Raw genomic sequence first — 19,664 nt, 5'->3', positions numbered from 1 at the left:
AGTCAAATCTTTCAGAAACGGATGAGATTATTTATTAAAATATACCACAGTCAAGTCATCCTTGAACACAGACAAACTTTATTACTATTCTAAACATAAATCTAATCTAACATATATATACATGAGACAGATTGGTGAAAAGAGTGACAGAATGTGAAATAAATGATCAGTACAGTGAAGATGAAATCTATGGAGTTTGTTGACAAAACCTTAAGAACCATTTCATCCTTCTTTGAGTCTACATCGATTTGCTATCGGATAAACCACAATTATTTAATTAATACACCAGCACGTTGAGCACAATATTGGAGATGTACTTGCTTGTCTTTGTGGTGTTTCCTTACGTTCTTTGTGTGGCTTGGTTCTTGGTCGAAAGTTTGTTCTGTATTTATTGTCTGTATGAATGATGTTAGCTGTGAAGCGATGCCTTCTCATGGGTTTGTGAACCGTAGAGAGTGATGAGCTTTCTCGGGACCTCGAGTCCCAAACTCCCTTGGACCTCACATGGTGCATGCAGGCAGAAGAGAGAGCCTCAAGAGGATGAAGAGATGAGAAGAGCACGTGTTCTTCCTATTTCGAACTATTTGAACTGAAATTGGCCGCATCCACCACAGGTGTCCTGCGCCAATCAGAAATTACATTTAAGAGTCACATGGTCAACTGGGCTATCTTTTCCGACAGTTGAGTTATGGTCCTTTGTTTCAGACTCTTAAAAATGTTCCGCTCAAAAATAGTGCAAATTTAGTCATGAGCTTTTATATCTTGAGAATGGTACAAGAGACATGATATTCGTTTTCATCAGCTTTCTCTTCAGACCCCAGCGAATGCCCACATACTAAACATAAAATTTTTTCATGGCTGTTATACATCTAGGTAACAAAACATGAAAAAATCATACTGATTTTACACATCATTGTATTTTAGCAAGTTAAGCCTTATAGTTACCATTCTTAGTAGAATGAGATGAATCATACAAAATTAAAGATTATATTTATAAATTGATGATTGCACAAAAAAAGGTGACCGCACACCACTACACACATTTTAAAGAGGTCCATCAGTCTATAACCATTAATTTGTCAGGTACAAACGTTACCACAGTTCAAAGGGATTTTCAGCATTATCTAGCAAGGCTAGATTAAGATGAAATGTCTTAAGAGTTGTGCAAAGCTGATGGTCCTTGTAATCTTACACAGAACAGCCTGGTGTGGGGGTTCCGTATGAAGGTCGGTAATTTATGACGTGGTAACATTCCAAACTGAATGGCTGGATTTTTCTCATTTCAAATCATGTTGGTGGAATTCATCTGCATATATAATCTTACACTAGGATAATATATTTTACTACATTATGCATCATATACATTTTCTATAACCGTTCTGGTCTTTGAATTTCATTAAAACATTTCAAGAAAGTTGCTGCAATGTCTGGAACACTTCACTATTTGTATCATTGCGTTTGTCTGTGTTTGCTGCTTACCAACAGTGCTTGGTAGTAACTGATTACATGTAATCTGGAGCAGGTAAACCGATTACAAAAATCAAGAACTTGTAAATTGATTCATTACATTTTAAAATACTCAATCACATTAGATACTTTTTTAAAGATTACATGATTACATATTAACAAGGCAACAGCAATAAATTGCTAGTTTATTGATCATCCTAATCACTTTTTTTTTTTTTTACTCTCAATGTTTTACATTTTTATTCTAAATCAGCACACTGCAGATACATGTACATCACGAGTTTTCAGAAAGGGGGGGGGGGGGGGTTGTGTGTATTGCACTCAGAACTGATACTTCTAGCCAGCCAGGTGATGGAGTACTCTAAATCAGCATTTTTAAGAATGAAATTACACCAATGGTGTACAGCTCACACAGTGAACTTCATTGCTTCAAAAGGATCTAGTGGATGCCAGCTCTAAAGGTCCTGCCCATAGGGTACACAATAGTTCAACTGCAAAATATGCACCAATATGAAACAAACCCTTCGCTCTACTGTTGCTGCTGATGCAGTAGAGTCCACTGCATTAAACTTGACACATTTGTTCCTTTTGTGGCTCGGTAGAACTCTGAACTCAAGACTATATCTTGCACCTCAGATTTGGAAAGGTGATGGACTATCAGTAAGCAGTAAAGGTTAAAAGCTTTGGTCCAGCACCATTTTTGCTGTTGATTTTATAGTCATTACTGTTCTTAATTTTGCTATCGTTTTATGCACTTAAAATGGGCCGGAAGTGGCGAAAGGGCTGAGAAAAAGTAGGTAGAGGACAAGTAGGTACAGACTCAAACATGATTGAATAATGGTCAGAAATGCCAATATCTAAGACCTCTAAGTTGGACAGAGAAAGACCATATGATAACACCAGATCTAAAGTATGACCCATATTGTGAGTAGGACCAGTGACATGTCGTACAAATTTAAAGACTCAGTGTGGGAGATAAATTCCTTTACCAGCGGTTTCCATGGACAGCATACTTGAATATTAAAATCTCCAAGAATCAGGAGTCTGTCACCAAAAAGACACCAGTCCAGAGAGAAAGTCAGAATATTGTTGGATGAAGTCCTTATTAAATTTGGGAGGTCTGTATAGAAGTGCACAGAAGGCAGGACCCAAAATGTCAATCTTTAACAATTGGACCTCAAAACTGGAATATATGTCCATAGGCAGCATTGTGCAATTAAAAGAGTTTTTAAAAACAGAAGTCCTTAGGGGATTTAAAAAGTCACAGCCTGGCAGAGTTAGATACCCCAGGGCCATTTGTTCGCCAGGATTCAGCAAAGTCTCAGTGATGAATAAAAAGTCCAATGATCGTGATGTATAAAAGTCATTCAGAATAAAAGACTTGTTTTATTGAACGTGCATTTATGAGGTCCATCTTAGAAGTCGTGAAATCTGTGTTTTGTGGTGAAATAAAAGATGTGCATTTTAGCAAACTAAGATTATCAAAAATCAAAGGTCAGAATCAGAACTGCCTTATGGGGCTTTTCCACTACACGGCACAACTCGACTCTGCACGCTTTTTTGAGGTTTTCCACTGTGGATAGTACCTGCTACCTGATTAGTACCACCTCGGTCGAGGTTCCAAGCGAGCCAAGCCGATACTAAATGTGACGTCAAAATCCTGCAGATCACTGATCGGTCAGGGAGAATCGTCACTGCCAGCGTCACTGTGCGACATCAACCCGCTTGCTTTAAAGTTAGCAACAGCAATATCATTTAACAAAATAGTTGTATAAAAACATATAATTATATTAACTCCAAATAAAATGTACAAACATTAAAATTAGTATTTGCAAGAGGTGTAACTGAAAGACCCATTTTTAGTTGAATACATCAGCAATTCCCTTTTCAGCCATTAAGATTATTTTATACTGCAAAATAAGAGGCCAAATAAATGGATTGTACAGTTGTTCTTAATGGTTTAATCAATTAATGTGCAAATGATAGATTTGTTTAGTTGAAGTTTGCAATCCAATTCCAATCAATTGAGGATCTAAAAGGAGTCAATGTTAGTGCTTAAACACCAGATATTTTTTGACAAACATACAAAGTAACCAGTGGAGTTGCCATAGAAGTTACATTTATTAAAAGTTACTAGACAAGTGTAAAACATGTAAATCACAAACACACTGTGAAGCACGATCTCATACTGAAATTAATTCTATACTGCTACATTTGGCATCATAAAATATTCCATAACTCTAACCAGATCATCGATTAAGCGCATTATAATATGAATACAGATGTGCTTGAATGCTGTATTAATTTTCATTATACTGAATTGCTATTAATCTAAGCTTACATATTACATGATAACTAATATTTTGGTCCTCTTCATTTGAAACAAATTGCTTAAGTATACTTGACTAAACTTATAAAGGACCCAACAGTTGTTCTGTGTTTTTGTTCTGTGTATATCTTAAAAGTGCATGTTTATAACGTTTATATCACTATTCTTGAGTACCTTTATATACAGTACATCCTCTTTTGTAAATCACAAAAGAAGTTCAATTACTAGATTTACTCACAAAGTAAAATGACAACTTTCCCACAAATTAAGAGAAAACTTACAGAAACAAACTGTGCGACTGGGAATTTAACAAAACAAACTCTCTGATGGCATCACTGCTTATTAAAATTTAAAGGTGCACTCAGATTTTTATTATTTTTTTTTTTATGTTGTATTGGATTTACACTGACACCTAGTGGTGTGGAAGCAGCAACAAACAATAGTTTTCAGATAACGATGCCATTGTAGAAATTCAGTCAGCCATGATATTACCATAATTTAATCCATGAGTGAAAGTTTCCAATAACAGGACGTTACTGAGCTTAAGCAAGTAGTATTTGGCTCGTCATGTGATCCTAACATGGCAGTCACCATGACAGTACCCTCTCCATGTAGAATAAAACAGTTATTATAAGGGAGTCTTCATCTCATGCAAGTGGTCATGATTATTTACATACGTTTCAAAATTACAATTAATTTCTTTAGGAGCAAAATTGAGTGCACCTTTAAAATGCCAAACACATGCACATTAACTGCAGAATGTATGCATATATTATGACTGCACTTTAAGCACAGATAAATGGCTGGAGAACAATTCAGATACTTTAGTAAAAATGCCAATGTATAATTCGATGCATTATGTGAACAACAGAGATGTGTATGATTCATCTTTGCTCTGCCGTTTATGTCCCGAAGATTCAAAAACATGTCGTCAGCTTGCTTTGAGTTTGCCGTTTTGTTCATTTTCCAGTAATCCTGAGGTTTAAAATCCATTATCAGATTTTCTTTTTTTTATACTTCACCTACATTTTAGAATATAGATTTATATATATTCAATCATGAAATTTTATGAAATACTCATTTTTATATTTTAGAACAATCTCTTTTGAATAATCCTTCACATTCTTATCACATACTGTGGCATTACTGCACACACATAAACACGCATGTAAAACCAGTGAATCGATTCTTTTGATTTACCTAATAGATAAAAAGAACTTGGGTTCGAGGAAGGGTCGACATGGAATGATCTGCCATGTTGCGAACTCTGGAGTAGTTGACAAACCCCCGGAAGAATAGCAGGAATCCTGCAGGGATTAAAAAAACAACAACAACACTTAATACTGTGAACAATAAAAAAAAAATCCCCCACCATTTTTCATTTTAAATAAATTCAAGAGAGAACGAAGATAAAAAAGGAAACCATATGCAGTATTCTAAAAGCAAATGTACACTCACCTACAACAAGGAAAACCCACCACAGCCAGTACTGCCCGTCAAAATATCCAGGGAAGTAGGTAGAATACTGGTTCAACCACAGAAACAAACCAAGTGAGTTGCCCGTTCTCTATTACATTGCAAAAACTTTTTATTCTCATCTAGTAGGTCGACCGATTAATCTGCCGATTTTTTGCATTTTTTAACATAATCGGCATCGGCCAATATCCAAGTATATCAAGCCGATTATTAGGCAGGCGCATCTGTGGGCAGCCTAGTGTTGTTGTGGAACACGTGTTCGATGCACGCTGCCCCTAGAGTCATTTTCCAGCAGAGTGAGCAGACCTCATCCAGTGCCTAAGGAAGGAGCTAAGTTCCTTGGAGAAAACAGTAAGGATTAAATTTGTATAACTTCTTTATATTTAATTAAAAACTTTTGATATTTTACTGCCAACTTCAAGAAAAAACGCGACAAACGCAATAGGCGACATGACGTTCGGCTACTTTGGATATTGATAGCGTCGTTGAAGTTGCATTATCACAGCAGAAGGGTTGCTATCATGTCACAATAAGTAAGCAAGAATTTTGCAATTACAGACAGTGAATCTGAGACTTTTATTTGTTCTGTTTGTGTGTCTTATATTTGAGAGGGTTGTCACTCAATGCAGAGAAATAAGTAATAAAAAAAGATACCAACGCACTATAGGCTATTAAAGGACTGGCTTTGGTAAGCTCGGACGTTACCGGTTCTGCTGTCGGTACTGGAGAAATTAAGAAAATACATTTATTATTGCTATAAAGAGAAAGTTATTTTATCTCGCCAGCCATTTCTATGTATAATAATATGAAACCATTTGTCTGTGATGCAATTTAGCTATTCGCAGTCAGAGAGAGAGAGAGAGATCTCGCTGACGCGGTGACACAGCGAGCACAACACGAGTCCTGCATAATGAGTGACGACGGAGGACAGAACTAAATATTCAAACGTAGCCTGGTTTAGATCTGTGATATTAGTCTGATTTTATTTTATATTTCGCCTTCCAAAGATTATAAAAAGAATATTTATACATAAGCCGCATTCTGTCTAGCACAACTTCCTTCCCTTCACAGCGGTGCACTGACATTTCTCCCTAAAACTCAAACTTAACGTCAGAATCAGCACGATCGGTGATTGTTGTAAAATGCAGTCTAGCTACTGTTGCTAAATTGCGGGACGCGTTTAATAATAAAAAGAGCGCAAGAGATACCGTTCCCAAGGCGCGCGCTCGAAACACACCGCAAAGAGACAAGCAAACTATAGGCTACTTTGGGTTTCATGTGCGCGTCTAAACGATCAACTATACACAAAAATATGTCAAAACGACCGACTGGGAGATTCACTTAAACACAGTTTATGTCTTAAATGGACGTAATTATGGAAATAGTTGGGAGAAAATATGCTGCATCAGGAGTCTATTAGATCTGAACTCTGTCTTAAAGGGGAAGCATCCTAATAAACATGCCGACGATTGAGCCATTACTGCGAATCAAACAACAAAAGGCAAAGAGAAAATCACTTACAGCTCTTGAATGAATAACTTCTGCATTAATAAGCATTAATCCATCTATGATAAACTATGCAGTGTTATTTTACAATTGATTACTTTATTAGATTTCTTTTTAGACCACACCTGAACAGTAATGTTAGTGGACCTTCCTGAAATTAAATCACTGTGCCTATATAATGTTTATCTTTGTGTAATATATATATAACAAAAAGAACCGTTAAGAATACCGTTAAAGTACCGGATCGATAAGCAGTATCGTTAAGAGTAGTAATACCATTAAAACCTTAACGATACCCATCCCTAGTTATGCCTGTGCTTCTCTTGGATGCTCTGAATATTGGATTACGTGTCTGGATTGCCCCTTAATTAAAGCTGCATTTGGATCTCAACCTTCGTGTCTCGGAGCAGTTCGTAACACCTACTTTGTTTATTTAATATATTTGTTATACATTATTTATACAATATGTTTTTACATTATACATTTTTAATTTAAGTCTACAAGTGCAGATTGGTCAAGTGTTCAATAAATGTATTTGAGAAATTTTGTCTATCTTAAGTAATTATTTGTGTTACATTTTATCTTTCAAATAAAAGGTTCAAATAAGAGGTTAAAAACAAGCACATATCGGCCAAAATAAATCGGCAGCAATAATCGGCCATCGGTCGACCTCTATTCTCATCATCATAGTTTAAAGGGATTTAGCTGAGCCATGAATGCTTAGTATTTAGCAGAATATTACACATTTTTGGGAACTGTATAGAGCAGTTATTGTCTCTGTCTAAAAACGCAGCACTGGCATCCTCTCGTACCCTGACAATCAGGACCCATTTAACCAGGGAAAGTCCAAACCCAGAGATGGCACCATAGCGGCCAGCGGCAGAGGTGGTCAGACAGAAGGACAGGAAAAAGCCAATCCAGTTAAAGAGGAATGCCACTGGGAATGCAAAGGATTAAAAATCCATTAGCATATCAGCTGCAGTTGTGTCCATATGTAAATCCCTCAATTCAATCATCCATCCAAAAACCATAACAGAATATCAAATGATATTTTACATCAGAAGAATTATTAGCTTTCTTTTTAAGCTAAATTCACACCAGAGTAAACAGCAGGACATTTTAATTCAATAAAAAGGAATTACATTTAAGTTTTTACCAGGAATGATGCAATAAATTCTATTTCTTCCCATGTAAGGTTTTGTTGTTTTAGCTCCACCCACAGTGAAATCTCATATGCCCACTCTATATATATTAAACATCAAATACAGTATGTTCTGACTATCTGTGAATTTGTTGCGTTACACATAAATTTTGCTTTCAGTGAGGACAAATAAATTACATGCCGCTAGTTAGGACACAGTGTAAAAACTAAACATTTTTAGCATATTTCGGGAAAATGAACCATAAAATGTGATGACTCAATGTTTGCATAAAACAAGTTATCCAATCAGATGCTTTTCAGAATGATAATTTTCCCTCCCACCTAATACCATGTGGTCTTTCAAAGGAAAGATGTCACTGTGTGCACTGTATACTTACTGAAAAACGTCAGCATGAATATCCCATCATTCCCAACCCGCAGTTGATCTGTATCATGAAAGCCATCCCTGGCAATAAAGTCTTCATCCTGTAACAGATGTGCAAGTAAGGATGTGTCAAAAAGAGTAATCCATCGACTATTATTGACCAAAATGAATCACAGATGTGTCACAAATCTTACCCTGTCAGTGACGAGGGGTACAGTGGATTCTACTTTGCTCCTCTCGGCCTCATCATATGATGGCAATGATGTAGCAACATTGTATGATGGGGGTTTGGGGTACAGTTCATCCTCTTTGTACTCAAAAAAAGCTGCAGCAAAAAAATTTAATAAATCAAACACAGAGCAAAAGGATTATAAAACATGATATCTGTAATTTCAGGCCTGTAGATGTTACCTGCGTTACTTGCTGCAACGGTGCTGTATGGTGGAGGAGCATCAGTGGCTTGTTGGATCACCTCCCCTGTCTCCTCCTCATTATTCAACTACAGACAAGAAGAAAAGAGTTGGTGATATTTGAAAGTTATATTCTTTTAATGTAAGTTAATATTGAACATAATGAAATTATATTTATATTTTAAATATAATATAAAACTACATATTAAAAATAAATGTCATAATGCAATACATGTATTTAAAAATATATAAATAATAAAATCAAACTATATATATTTTTTAAACAAATATTTCATATAAAATAGTCAATATACAAAAAATAAATGTAACTTAATAGTTAAATAAGTAAATAAAAGTTGAATAACAATTCTATACACTGATATAAAAATACATATTGCATTTAAAATAAATGTGTTATATAAAATATACTTTGAAATTTAAAAACTAAACTAAATAAAATACACATACTATTTAAAATAAATGTCTTGAATAAATGTATTATATAAGCTATTCAATTTGAAATATTAAAACATATAAAATAAACGAAATTGAATAAAAAATATATGTAAAATAACAGTATTGTATAAACTATTAAATATATGTATTATATAAACTATTAAATATATGTATTATATAAACTATTAAATATAATTTGAAATATTAAAATGTATAAAATAAACGAAATTTAATGAAAACATATGTAAAATAAACGTATTGTACAAAATATTAAATATATGTATCGTATAAAATTTTAAATAATAAAAGCAACTTAATAGTTACACAAGTGAAAAAGTAACAACAATTAAAAACACTATTATAAATAATATTGCCATGGGTTTGTTTGCGTTTTAGATAAGCATTAACAAATACAAAATGACTTAATCAGTAATTTTATCAATCACAAAATAGCGCTGATATTCTATTATTATTAAAGTAACAATGAAGAGCCATTTGTTTTTCCGGTTTGGTAAAAGAAGGCCGCAAAATTAGTAAGGCGGCTAACCAGCTAATTAATATAACTTTAACCGTGTCTGTCCAAAAAGTACGTTATCATCCAGAGCCAGTGATCACATTATTAAGCATGTCCCCAAAATGATCGACGTTCGAGAAAAAACAAAAGCCCGATGTGAAAACGAAACAAATGAGCTTCATCGTGCCGTTACCTGCTGATATCCACTCCTCTGATCAGTCATTCTTAGATTTGCGTCGATCTGTTGTTCACTTAATCACTCATACAGAACAAATGATTAAACATTAAACGTTTGCTAATATTACCAGCTGCCCCTCTCTTTAATGGGTTTGATTGATATATTTTCCTATCACAGATGGCCAGTACCAGGCTAATCTGTTGCCCAAACAATGGCGACTGCTCATGCTCAGTCGGGTACAGCGTCAGTCTCTATGACTGCGTTCCAAGCCCAGTGAGCTGCCTACCTAGAAAGCATTTTTAGACATCATCATTGAGTCTGCTGAGCATCTATGTTGGTCAAAAATGCTATCTAGGTAGATATCTCAGTACACTTTGCAACACAACCCATGTTTGTGTTTATGACAGAGCTCTTGAAGGTTTCTATATTATGTAATCAAAAGTGTTCCATTAGTGACTTTGACAGACTTCTGAACTAAAAACACACTTTTAAACTTGAAACGGCTATGTGCTAATGGGAAGAGCTCATCAAAACTATGATTACATTCACGTGTGTGTATTACATTTGTATTTGTAACTGACATTTTTAAATCTCCCTATGTGATCCCTGTACCTGTCAGCATTTAGCAGTATTATAAAACACACCCTGGTCAATACAGATTTCACAGATGAAGCATTATTGTTTTGATAATTTGGCATTTCATAACATCTCAAGTATTCAATAAACTAATGAATCTCCATTGTGATTGGATCAGTTAATGTGAATCCACTTTGTACATTTTTCATATCAAATCAATTTGCCGCACTTAAGAAAAAACAACAACAACAACATGTATTTTATGGGCTATTTAGCCCCTGCAAAAGGTTTTTTTTTTTCTCTTCTTCTTCTTCTTCTTCTTCTTCTTCTTCACATAATGGACAGTTATTTAAAATAAATTTCATTTTAATTTTAAAATGAATCTCCTTGAACAAAACTGAAAATTACAAATAATTCTCAAAATATATGTTTCATAAACTACATACATTTGCATTTAAATATTTAAAATAAAAAAAATATATATTTATACAATTGCCTCAAAATCAAACTTTAGACATTACATGCAATGCTCTCATGGATCAGGACATTTTTACAGTGCAAACTGACAAAAAGTTGTTCAGGAAAGTGCTGTTGTATTTTTTGTTGCTGTTTAGTATTTTGGGAGATAATTTTATAAAATGTGCCTTTTACCCCAGGGGGCCTTTAGCCCTGTTGTACCCTACAAGTGCCATGTTGTGCAGACAAGTCAAACATATGTCATCTCTGTCAATAAATCCAATCCATACAATGTAATTGCAGTTCATGTTGTTCTAAGTATTCCATTTTTATTTAATCAACAGTTTGCTATTGATTTATTTGTGTCACATTTTAGACTGTGGGATTACAAATTGATTATAATATATGTTAATCACATTCTAATTCAATATCAAGTATTGAGAGGTTTCATAAAAATAGTGGATACAAGATACAATGACACCCGGGAAGGAGAGGTTTGGCGACATTGGTGTGCGCACATGTTAAGTTTGTACATTTGTACAGAGATGATTTCACCTCTAAACAACTAAATTGTGCCAAAAATGACCAAAACAATTACAAACAGCCAAGGCCACCACTGGCCACCCCCTAGCTCCACCACTGCATGCATCATGCCTTAAAAAACGAAAAAAAAAAAACAAGGGATTATCTAATGTTGTTACATTTAATATTAATGCATTCCCTCCTACATTCCTCCGGGAGGAACAGATCACTGAACTAGGTAAAACTTGTTCAAGTTTTTATTACCTTTAAAATACTTGACTGTTTTTACCCTCAACTCATGTGTTGCATCTTCTTCACACACAAACAAGGTCTGGGGGTGTTGCTGGAATGCAGACACAGTCCACATGTGATTCGATCCCTCTTCTGTGTCTTTGAAGTGAGCAAATGCTTTATGGGCACTGGTGATAAGGATCATGACCTAAAATTGTAACACAATAATATTATTTGTCTCAGATCTGCCTACAACATAAATGTTTTACCTTGGTGATGCTGTTTTGAATTTGTTGCTATTGCTGTTCATGGGCAATCTGACCATGAGCAGTTTTAATAGCAGAATATTGTGTGTTATTTAACATGGGCAACCAGGAACACTGTCCCGGGCCCTGTGATGAGGGGTCTTGACACTGCTAAGTGTATGGGGGCTGTGGGGCTGCGGTCCACCCGTGTATTTTTATCCCAAGCTTTGTAAATTCAAGCGACGGCCCAGGATGAATTTTATTTTAGCTTCTATTTTTTTTATGCGTTTATTCAAATGTGCAAGTAAAGATTGTATTCAGCTCTTTTTGCAAACTACACTATATAGCCTATAGTACAATAATTGTTCGAAGCTCAACTTGTAGAAATGACAATAGGCAAGGATGACATTTCTAAATGTAATGAAGGAAAAGTGCATGAATTATGTAATTAAATTAGAGTGTGTGTCCCTCCTGAGTATCCATTACTATGCCAACCCCAACTGAGATCTCCATCAAAGAAGCACACATTAGCCAGTATTGTGCCCATAGCCAAGGTCTTCACATGTGTTCGGGACACAAGACTTGAGCCAGGCTCATTAAAATAAATGTGACCGTCAGGTCCAATACCTGCAAAGTGAATAAGGGGCTAACTGAGAGTGTTATTTCAGTGTTGTTTTATAGAGGCTTACCAAAATTACACAATTTACCACAGTAGTCCTTTTTCAAATAACAACAGGTCAAAGTTCAATCTAATGTCTTACCACCAACCAAAAGTTTGATGCCTCCTGCCGCTTTGATCTTGACTTCAAAGTCCTGACATTCTTTCTCTAGATTGGATGCATTGCCATCCAAGATATGAGCATTCTTCATGCATCAATATGCTTGAAGAATATGCATTCAACAGGAATGAATGGTAACTTTCGGGATGGTCTCTAGGAAGTCCTGTGATTACAACAAACGGTTGTACTTGGTTCATTGTTATACAGCTGCTTCGACCTTTGATCCTGAAATACAGTATACCTACATACTCATCCATATTAAACGTTTTCACATATTGAAAATATATTTGCCCCTTTTTGTGATACTCAATCAGTTTCTTGTAACATCCAAGGGAGTATTTCCTGTGATACACATATTGAACAAAAAGCAAAAAGGATCATACAGTAGATCTTTATTTAAAGTAAAAGTGTTTGTGCACTAGTACACTATGCATTACAAAGTATTTATATTTTTATAGTAACCCTACCTGTCGGAAGACCCAGAGTGAAGAATCTGTCAAGACCTGGATTAAACTTTCTTATTCTGTTCCTGACATATTTGGCTGCCCATTCGCTGACCTGGTCATAGTCATTGAATATGATTAGTTCTATGGCGTCTGAGCGAAGTGAGCAGGTGAAGCGATCTGAAAATGCACAATGCCTCCAGCAGACATTAGCCCCTATTAAACTTAGGCAGAAGTGTTGTGCTAAAAGGAACCATTCCGGTGTTATGGATCAACTGGGAATCATGTTAACAGGGGATGTGTGCGTGCACGTGAATAATTTGACTTGCATTTTCAGCAGATTCATGTGAATAGCCTAGGAGCCAAGAAAAACGTTTTACACATCATAAAAAAGTTAATATCATTATTAACCCGCTTTGTATGATCAATGTCTGTTCCAATGAATTTGACACAATTTAAGAACTATTTTACCCTTTCACAGGGTAACATGGTTGCCCCTGGTAACATGGGACATTGGTTTGAATGGGAATTGACGATTACACCTGTCAGAGCATTACATCGCACGTGGAAGATTTTTAATTGCAACACTAAAGCATCATATGCGCATTTGTGTTAACAATGGGCCTATACACTTAAATTACAAGAGAGCAAGTACAAATGCCAAATTGACCAATGGGTAAGAATAAATAGTACTCAGAGAAAGCATGAGAAAGATCTTCAGGAACATAATGATTGTATTTGTTATAATAAAAAAAAAAGATTCTTAAATCTTAAAAAGCCTGTAAACTTCAGAAAATGCATTGTATTCTGTAATTACTGGCTATTAGATTCAGCAATTTTGTTTCATTTAAAATCGATCTTAAACTGTGAAAAATTTGTTAGAACAGACGTCATGAAAAAACTCTGTTTAATAATGATACCAATATTTTTTATAATGTGCTAAAGGTTTTTCTTTAGTCATTGACAATGCACATTGAATGAATCCGCTGAAAAGGCTAGTAAAATTATTCACAGACACATCTCCAGTTAACATGATCTCCAGTTGATCCATAACACCGGTATTTCACTCTTTGGAATGTTTCTATGATAAACAATGACTGTCTAATGTAAAGCAAGTGAGACTAGAAAAATCCTTGTTATATTAAATTTACATTGGAATTAATCAAAACGATTATAAGACTAAAAGATTTAAAAGATCTTAAATATTTAAAGAGTTGGAACACAAGAAAGGTTATCATCTTGACTTTTGTAAACACTTACCGGGTCATATGTTTGGAGATTGCTGTAAAGTCGACACTAATGATCTCTAGGTTAGCCAGTCAGTGATCACTAAAGAGAATGTTAAAGAGGTGTGTGAACTTGCAAAAATTATGTCAGACACAGTAACATGCTCTGGCCCCCTCCCTGTTCGTCATGGTGATGAGGATTATAGTAGATTAGTGTCACTGAATGGCTGGATGTCTGAGTGGTGTCCAGAGAATAGCATAGTATTTATAGACAAATGGAGTTGTTGGGGAAGACCTGACCTGCTAAAGAGAGATGGACTCCATCCCTCCAGGGAAGGTGCAACTGGGGCCCAGGTCAGGAAGCAGACAAACTGGTTAATCCGAACGTGACGTCACACAGGTCACATAAACTACAACACATAGACACTGTATCGCAAGATATCTCATAGAGACTGTGTCTGTTACCCGAACTACCAAACACAAAACTAACTTAAACATTTAGAAAACATTTTGTTAAGGTCATATTTGAAAAACAAAAACATTTATGATAAACATCATATGAAGGTAGGGTTTCTAAACATTAGATCTCTTTGAGGGTGGTCGGAAAGGAGGACAAGGGAGGCAGGTTGCTCCATTCACAGGTAAGGATTTTAATGACCTATAATTTAGATGCACTCTGTTTGAATGAAATCTGGCTTAAACCAGATGAATAGGCTATATTAGTTTAAATGAATCCACTCCCCCAGGTTATTGTTATAAAACATGAACCTCATCTGAAGAGTCGAGGAGGTGTTGCTACAATTTACAGTGAAGTTTTAGGTGTTACTCAGAGGACAGGAAGGATACAAGTCAGTATCCTGTCCTCAGTATACCATCAGATATAAATAAAAAAAAAAAACTATTTTGTCTTTTGCCCTTGTTACAGTATATAGATCACCCGGGCCTTATTCTGATTTCCTTGGTGATTTTGCAGATTTTTTTTTTATCAGATATTGTATTTACTATAGATAGAACTCTAATGGTTGGTGACTTCAACATTCATTTAGATAATGAAAATGACACATTGGGATTAGCATTTATTGATATTTTCAACTCTCTAGGATTCAGATAAAATGTGACAGGACCAACTCATCACCATAATCATATGCTAGATTTAATTCTGTCTTTTGGAGTTGATGTTGATACTATAGAATTTCTTCCGCAGAGCGATGACATCTCAGATCATTACCACACCCTCTTGCTGCAATCAGCTAATGTTACTCAATCTACACCAGAGCTATTCTTTCGACCACTAGCTTCACTTATAATCTTTCAGATCTATCTCATACACTCAATAAGCCCCAAAATCTAGAAGCACTTGATAAAGTAACAGAAAATATAAATACAGTCTTCTCTAGCATTCTTGATAGTGTCACCCCCCCATTGATTAAAGAAAATTAAAGAAAAAAGCCCCACACCATGATACAATGATCACACTCATGCTCTCAAGACAGCAGCATGGAAAAAGGAGCGCAAGTGGAAGAATACAAAATTAGAGGTATTTTGTGGTGCATGGAAGGATAGTGTCTGTAGCTAGACAGGCACTAACAGCTGCCAGGTCAGCATATTTTAGCAAACTCATAGAAAATAACCACACCAATCCTAGTTGTTTATACAGTACTGTGGCTAAATTGGTTAGGAATAAAGCCTCCACTGAACCAGATATACCATTGCAGCACAATAATAATGACTTAATGAATTTCTTAACTGCTAAAATTTTAAATAATCAGAAATAAAATTGGAATTATGCAATCATCAGTGACCTCAGAAACAGTGTCTTGTAATTTTCCTCATGTGCAACTTCAATCCTCGCGGTCTTAGGTCATGAAGAGCTAACAAAACTTATCAAAACATCAAAAGCCACAAAATATATGCTAGATCCAATACCAACCAAGCTCAAACCACATTATAGCGGCCCCGAGGAGGTTACCCCATGTGACTCTACCCTCCATAACAACAGGATCCAATTAGTTGCTTAGGAGACCTGGCTGGAGTCACTCAGCACACCATGGATTCAAATTCAGGACTCCAGGGGTGGTAGTCAGCGTATTTACTCGCTGAGCTACCCAGGCCTTGAAGATTTCCATTCTTTAATGATTCCATATACAATTCTTAAAAGTGGGGCCAGTTCTGTAGCATAAGATCTAAAAAAATAAATCAGCGGCAAAGCCATCTAGCCCCGGAGCCTTGCCTGTAGGCAGATATTTAATTAACTCGCCAAGCACCTCCAAGGTTATCTCAGAATAAAGAGAATGTTTTTGCTCAGCCATCAGTTTAGGGAGTTCTAATGGTACCACAATATTTCTAATATCTTCATCAGTAGACAATTTTAATATTATTAATTATTAATATCAATGGCTGAGGTAAAAATTTCTGAGGGAATGGTAGAAAAATGGTAGGAAAAGCTTCCCTGCTTTGTCCCCCGATTCAAAGTATGACTGTCTTGCCCTGAACAGCCAAAACTCCACGTTAAGTGACAAAATAGTATTATATCAGTATTTCAATAGGGTCAAATCTCTGAGGCCATCAGATGACATTCAGCGCTTCAACTCTGCCTCAGCACTTTTAAAATTCCCTTCCAACTCCACGAGTTCTTATGCTTTGGATTTTTTATAAATGAGGCACACTGTATGATCTGACTCCTAAGAACCGCCTTAAGTGCCTCCCAAGCCATGCCCACAGAGGATACTGATGACCAGTTGGTCTCCATATAAATATTGATTTCAGCCTTTAACATTTGATGGAAATCAGGATTTTGCAAAAGGGATACATTAAAGCACCAACCATATGATTTCTTTTTCTCCGTATTTGGCAACACCTCTAAACTCACAGGCCGAGATCTGAGACTAAAATGTTTCCAATTGAGCAATCACCAAGTGAAATGAGGGACTTAAATATGAAAAAAAAAAAAAATAATCTATTCTAGAATAAATCTTATGGACTGATGAAAAGAATGTATACTCCCTACCAGATGAGTTCAAAAGTCTCCAAATATCTGCAAGATCAAGATTTTTACACATCCTGTGAAGCATCAGTGTTGCTGTAGGGGGCTTACACACTTTTGTTTCACTATGATCAAGGATTGAGTCCATCAACAGATTAAAGTTTCCTCTTAAAATATTATATCATGAGGTGTGCCAGTGGCTTGCAACATCCCTTCAAGATCTATAAAAATGATCATCAGCGTTAGGTGAGTAAATATTAGCCGAATTCAACCTTTGCCCCTGAATTTCTGCTAAAACAGTAATGACTCTTCCTAATTTATCTTTACTCTGTTTGAGACATTTGAATTGTAAATGTATACTTATCAATGTAATGACTCCCCTACTCTTACTCGAGCGAACACTAAAGAAAACATGTCCACCCCATATCTTCCCTTTCAGCTTCCTGCAGGGAAAATATGTTTCTTGAAGAAACACGATTTCATATTTCTTTCATTTAAGAAAAGAAATAACCTTCCTTCTTTTTATGGGGTGCCCCAACCCATTCACTTTCCACGTGGAGAGAGAGAATCCACTCATATTAACATTTTGACATATGAGAAAAAATAGATTGTGTGTCAAAAATAAAATTAGAAAGACCACATTTAGTGCAACAGTCAAACCCAGAACTTCCCCCAGAACAAAATACAAATTTGCGCATTAACCCCGCGCACGACAGCGCCAACCGACGTCCATCCCTCTAAACTCAAACAGTCCATGTATGCCACGAGAGCCCCAGCAACAACATTGCCTTCGGATTGCTCAAGTCTATAGTGTTTCTATTTAAATTTTGTGAGACAGAATTACATAGTAGAAGAAAATGTATAAAACAAACTCCAGCTAATAGGCAGAATAAACACAAAGAACGTGTAGATTCATCCGCATGGCTGTCTTTGAACCATATACAGTTAAAATGTGAGTTTTATTGTATGAAGGTAAAATGATATTCGTGATCAAAGGAAATGTTGTGGTATTATTTTCTTTCTCCCCAATTTGGAATGCCCAATGCGCTCTAAGTACTCGTGGTGGTGTAGTGACTCGCCTCAATCCGGGTGGTGGAGGATCTTAGTTGCCTCTGTGTTTGAGACCGTCAATCTGTGCATTTTATCACGTTTATTGTTTAGCACATTACCCACGCTAATCTCCGCGGCATCCACATGTGCCCCACGGAGACAACCAACCACACATTATGGTGCCCACAAGGAGATTACCCAATGCAACTCTACCCTCCCTAGCAACCTGGCCAATTTGGTTGCTTAGCCTTAGGAGACCTGGCTGGAATCACTCAGCATGCCCTGGATTTGAACTCAGGGCTCCAGGGGTTGTAGTCAGCATCAGTATTCACTGAGATACCCAGACCCCTGAAATGTTGCAGTGTTTGCGGATTGTATTCTAAATGGCCGTTCACATGGAATGATGTTTTTCATTGTGAACATGCGCTAGAAGGCTAGACGGACATCTTTGATCGTTGTGCAATGTCTTGCTGTTTTTTAGCATCACGTGATATATCACATAAACATTGAGAAACAAAATGTACATGTCATTTTAGTCTTTTTTGACATTCTTATATACACTCAAAAACATAATTTAGCTTATTTTTTTATTTACACTTTTCAATTTCATAAAATTCTATATAATTGAACTATGTTTAACAAAATTAAATTAATAAAACTTAAAATATTTAGTTTTTATATTGTTAAACAATACTCTTATTATTATTATTTTTAAATATAGGTAAATCTAACAAAATCACGTGTTTCAACAGAAATGTTGTGGATTTTAATATGGGGCTCTGATTAATCTGTTAAAATGTAACAGCCCAATGTATAATTTTTTTTTTTTAAACACTTTATTTTCCAATCATTTGCACCATATGCTCAAAATACGCTCAAGTTATAACAACACGCTTAAATGTATTTAGAAATCAATAGCTGGAAAGGCAAATACAAAAGTGAAGGCTAATTAAAATTAAAGTTCAAGTGAATTGTGATATTTATATGCAACATGCAGAAAACATCACTGAAATAGGTACCATAAAATATCACAACTGTCTCTGTAACAGCCCTTAACTCTGTAAACAGGCCAAAAAGATGTCTGCAGGTCACAGTCAGATCTTTTATTTAGCCAATCAGAAGATTTTTCTTCCTGTCAGTCATAGTGCACATTCACAATGTAGCACATATATGCTCGTACAAGTGTTGGTACGGTGTCCTGCTCCTGTGAAATGCTCAGGGGGACCCTCCACCATCCATCTGCTCCAATACAATGGTCTCCAAGTGTGTGTGTGTGTGTGTGTGTGTGCGT

The 19,664-nt window shown here is 35.8% G+C and overlaps 1 protein-coding gene and 1 pseudogene across 1 annotated transcript; both read right to left on the bottom strand.

The window, feature by feature from the left end:
- Positions 1 to 3,514: 3,514 nt before the first annotated feature.
- ndfip1 (Nedd4 family interacting protein 1) lies at positions 3,515 to 10,091 on the bottom strand. The gene is made up of 7 exons (XM_052154848.1): positions 9,878 to 10,091; positions 8,716 to 8,803; positions 8,499 to 8,629; positions 8,318 to 8,405; positions 7,591 to 7,715; positions 5,255 to 5,321; positions 3,515 to 5,103 (listed from the first exon to the last, which is right to left on the bottom strand). Exons 1-7 carry the CDS (start codon positions 9,905 to 9,907, stop codon positions 4,997 to 4,999), a joined length of 636 nt encoding a protein of 211 aa, XP_052010808.1. The 5' UTR covers positions 9,908 to 10,091; the 3' UTR covers positions 3,515 to 4,996.
- Positions 10,092 to 11,826: 1,735 nt separating this feature from the next.
- On the bottom strand, positions 11,827 to 19,608 carry LOC127663277 (glucosamine-6-phosphate isomerase 1-like; annotated as a pseudogene).
- Between the last annotated feature and the right edge of the window lie 56 nt (positions 19,609 to 19,664).

The sequence above is a fragment of the Xyrauchen texanus genome, chromosome 23 (genome assembly GCF_025860055.1).
Source record: "Xyrauchen texanus isolate HMW12.3.18 chromosome 23, RBS_HiC_50CHRs, whole genome shotgun sequence".
NCBI lineage: Eukaryota > Metazoa > Chordata > Actinopteri > Cypriniformes > Catostomidae > Xyrauchen > Xyrauchen texanus.
The sequence above is the reverse complement of the archived record's forward strand: the minus strand, read 5'-3'. Positions and strand labels throughout refer to the sequence as shown.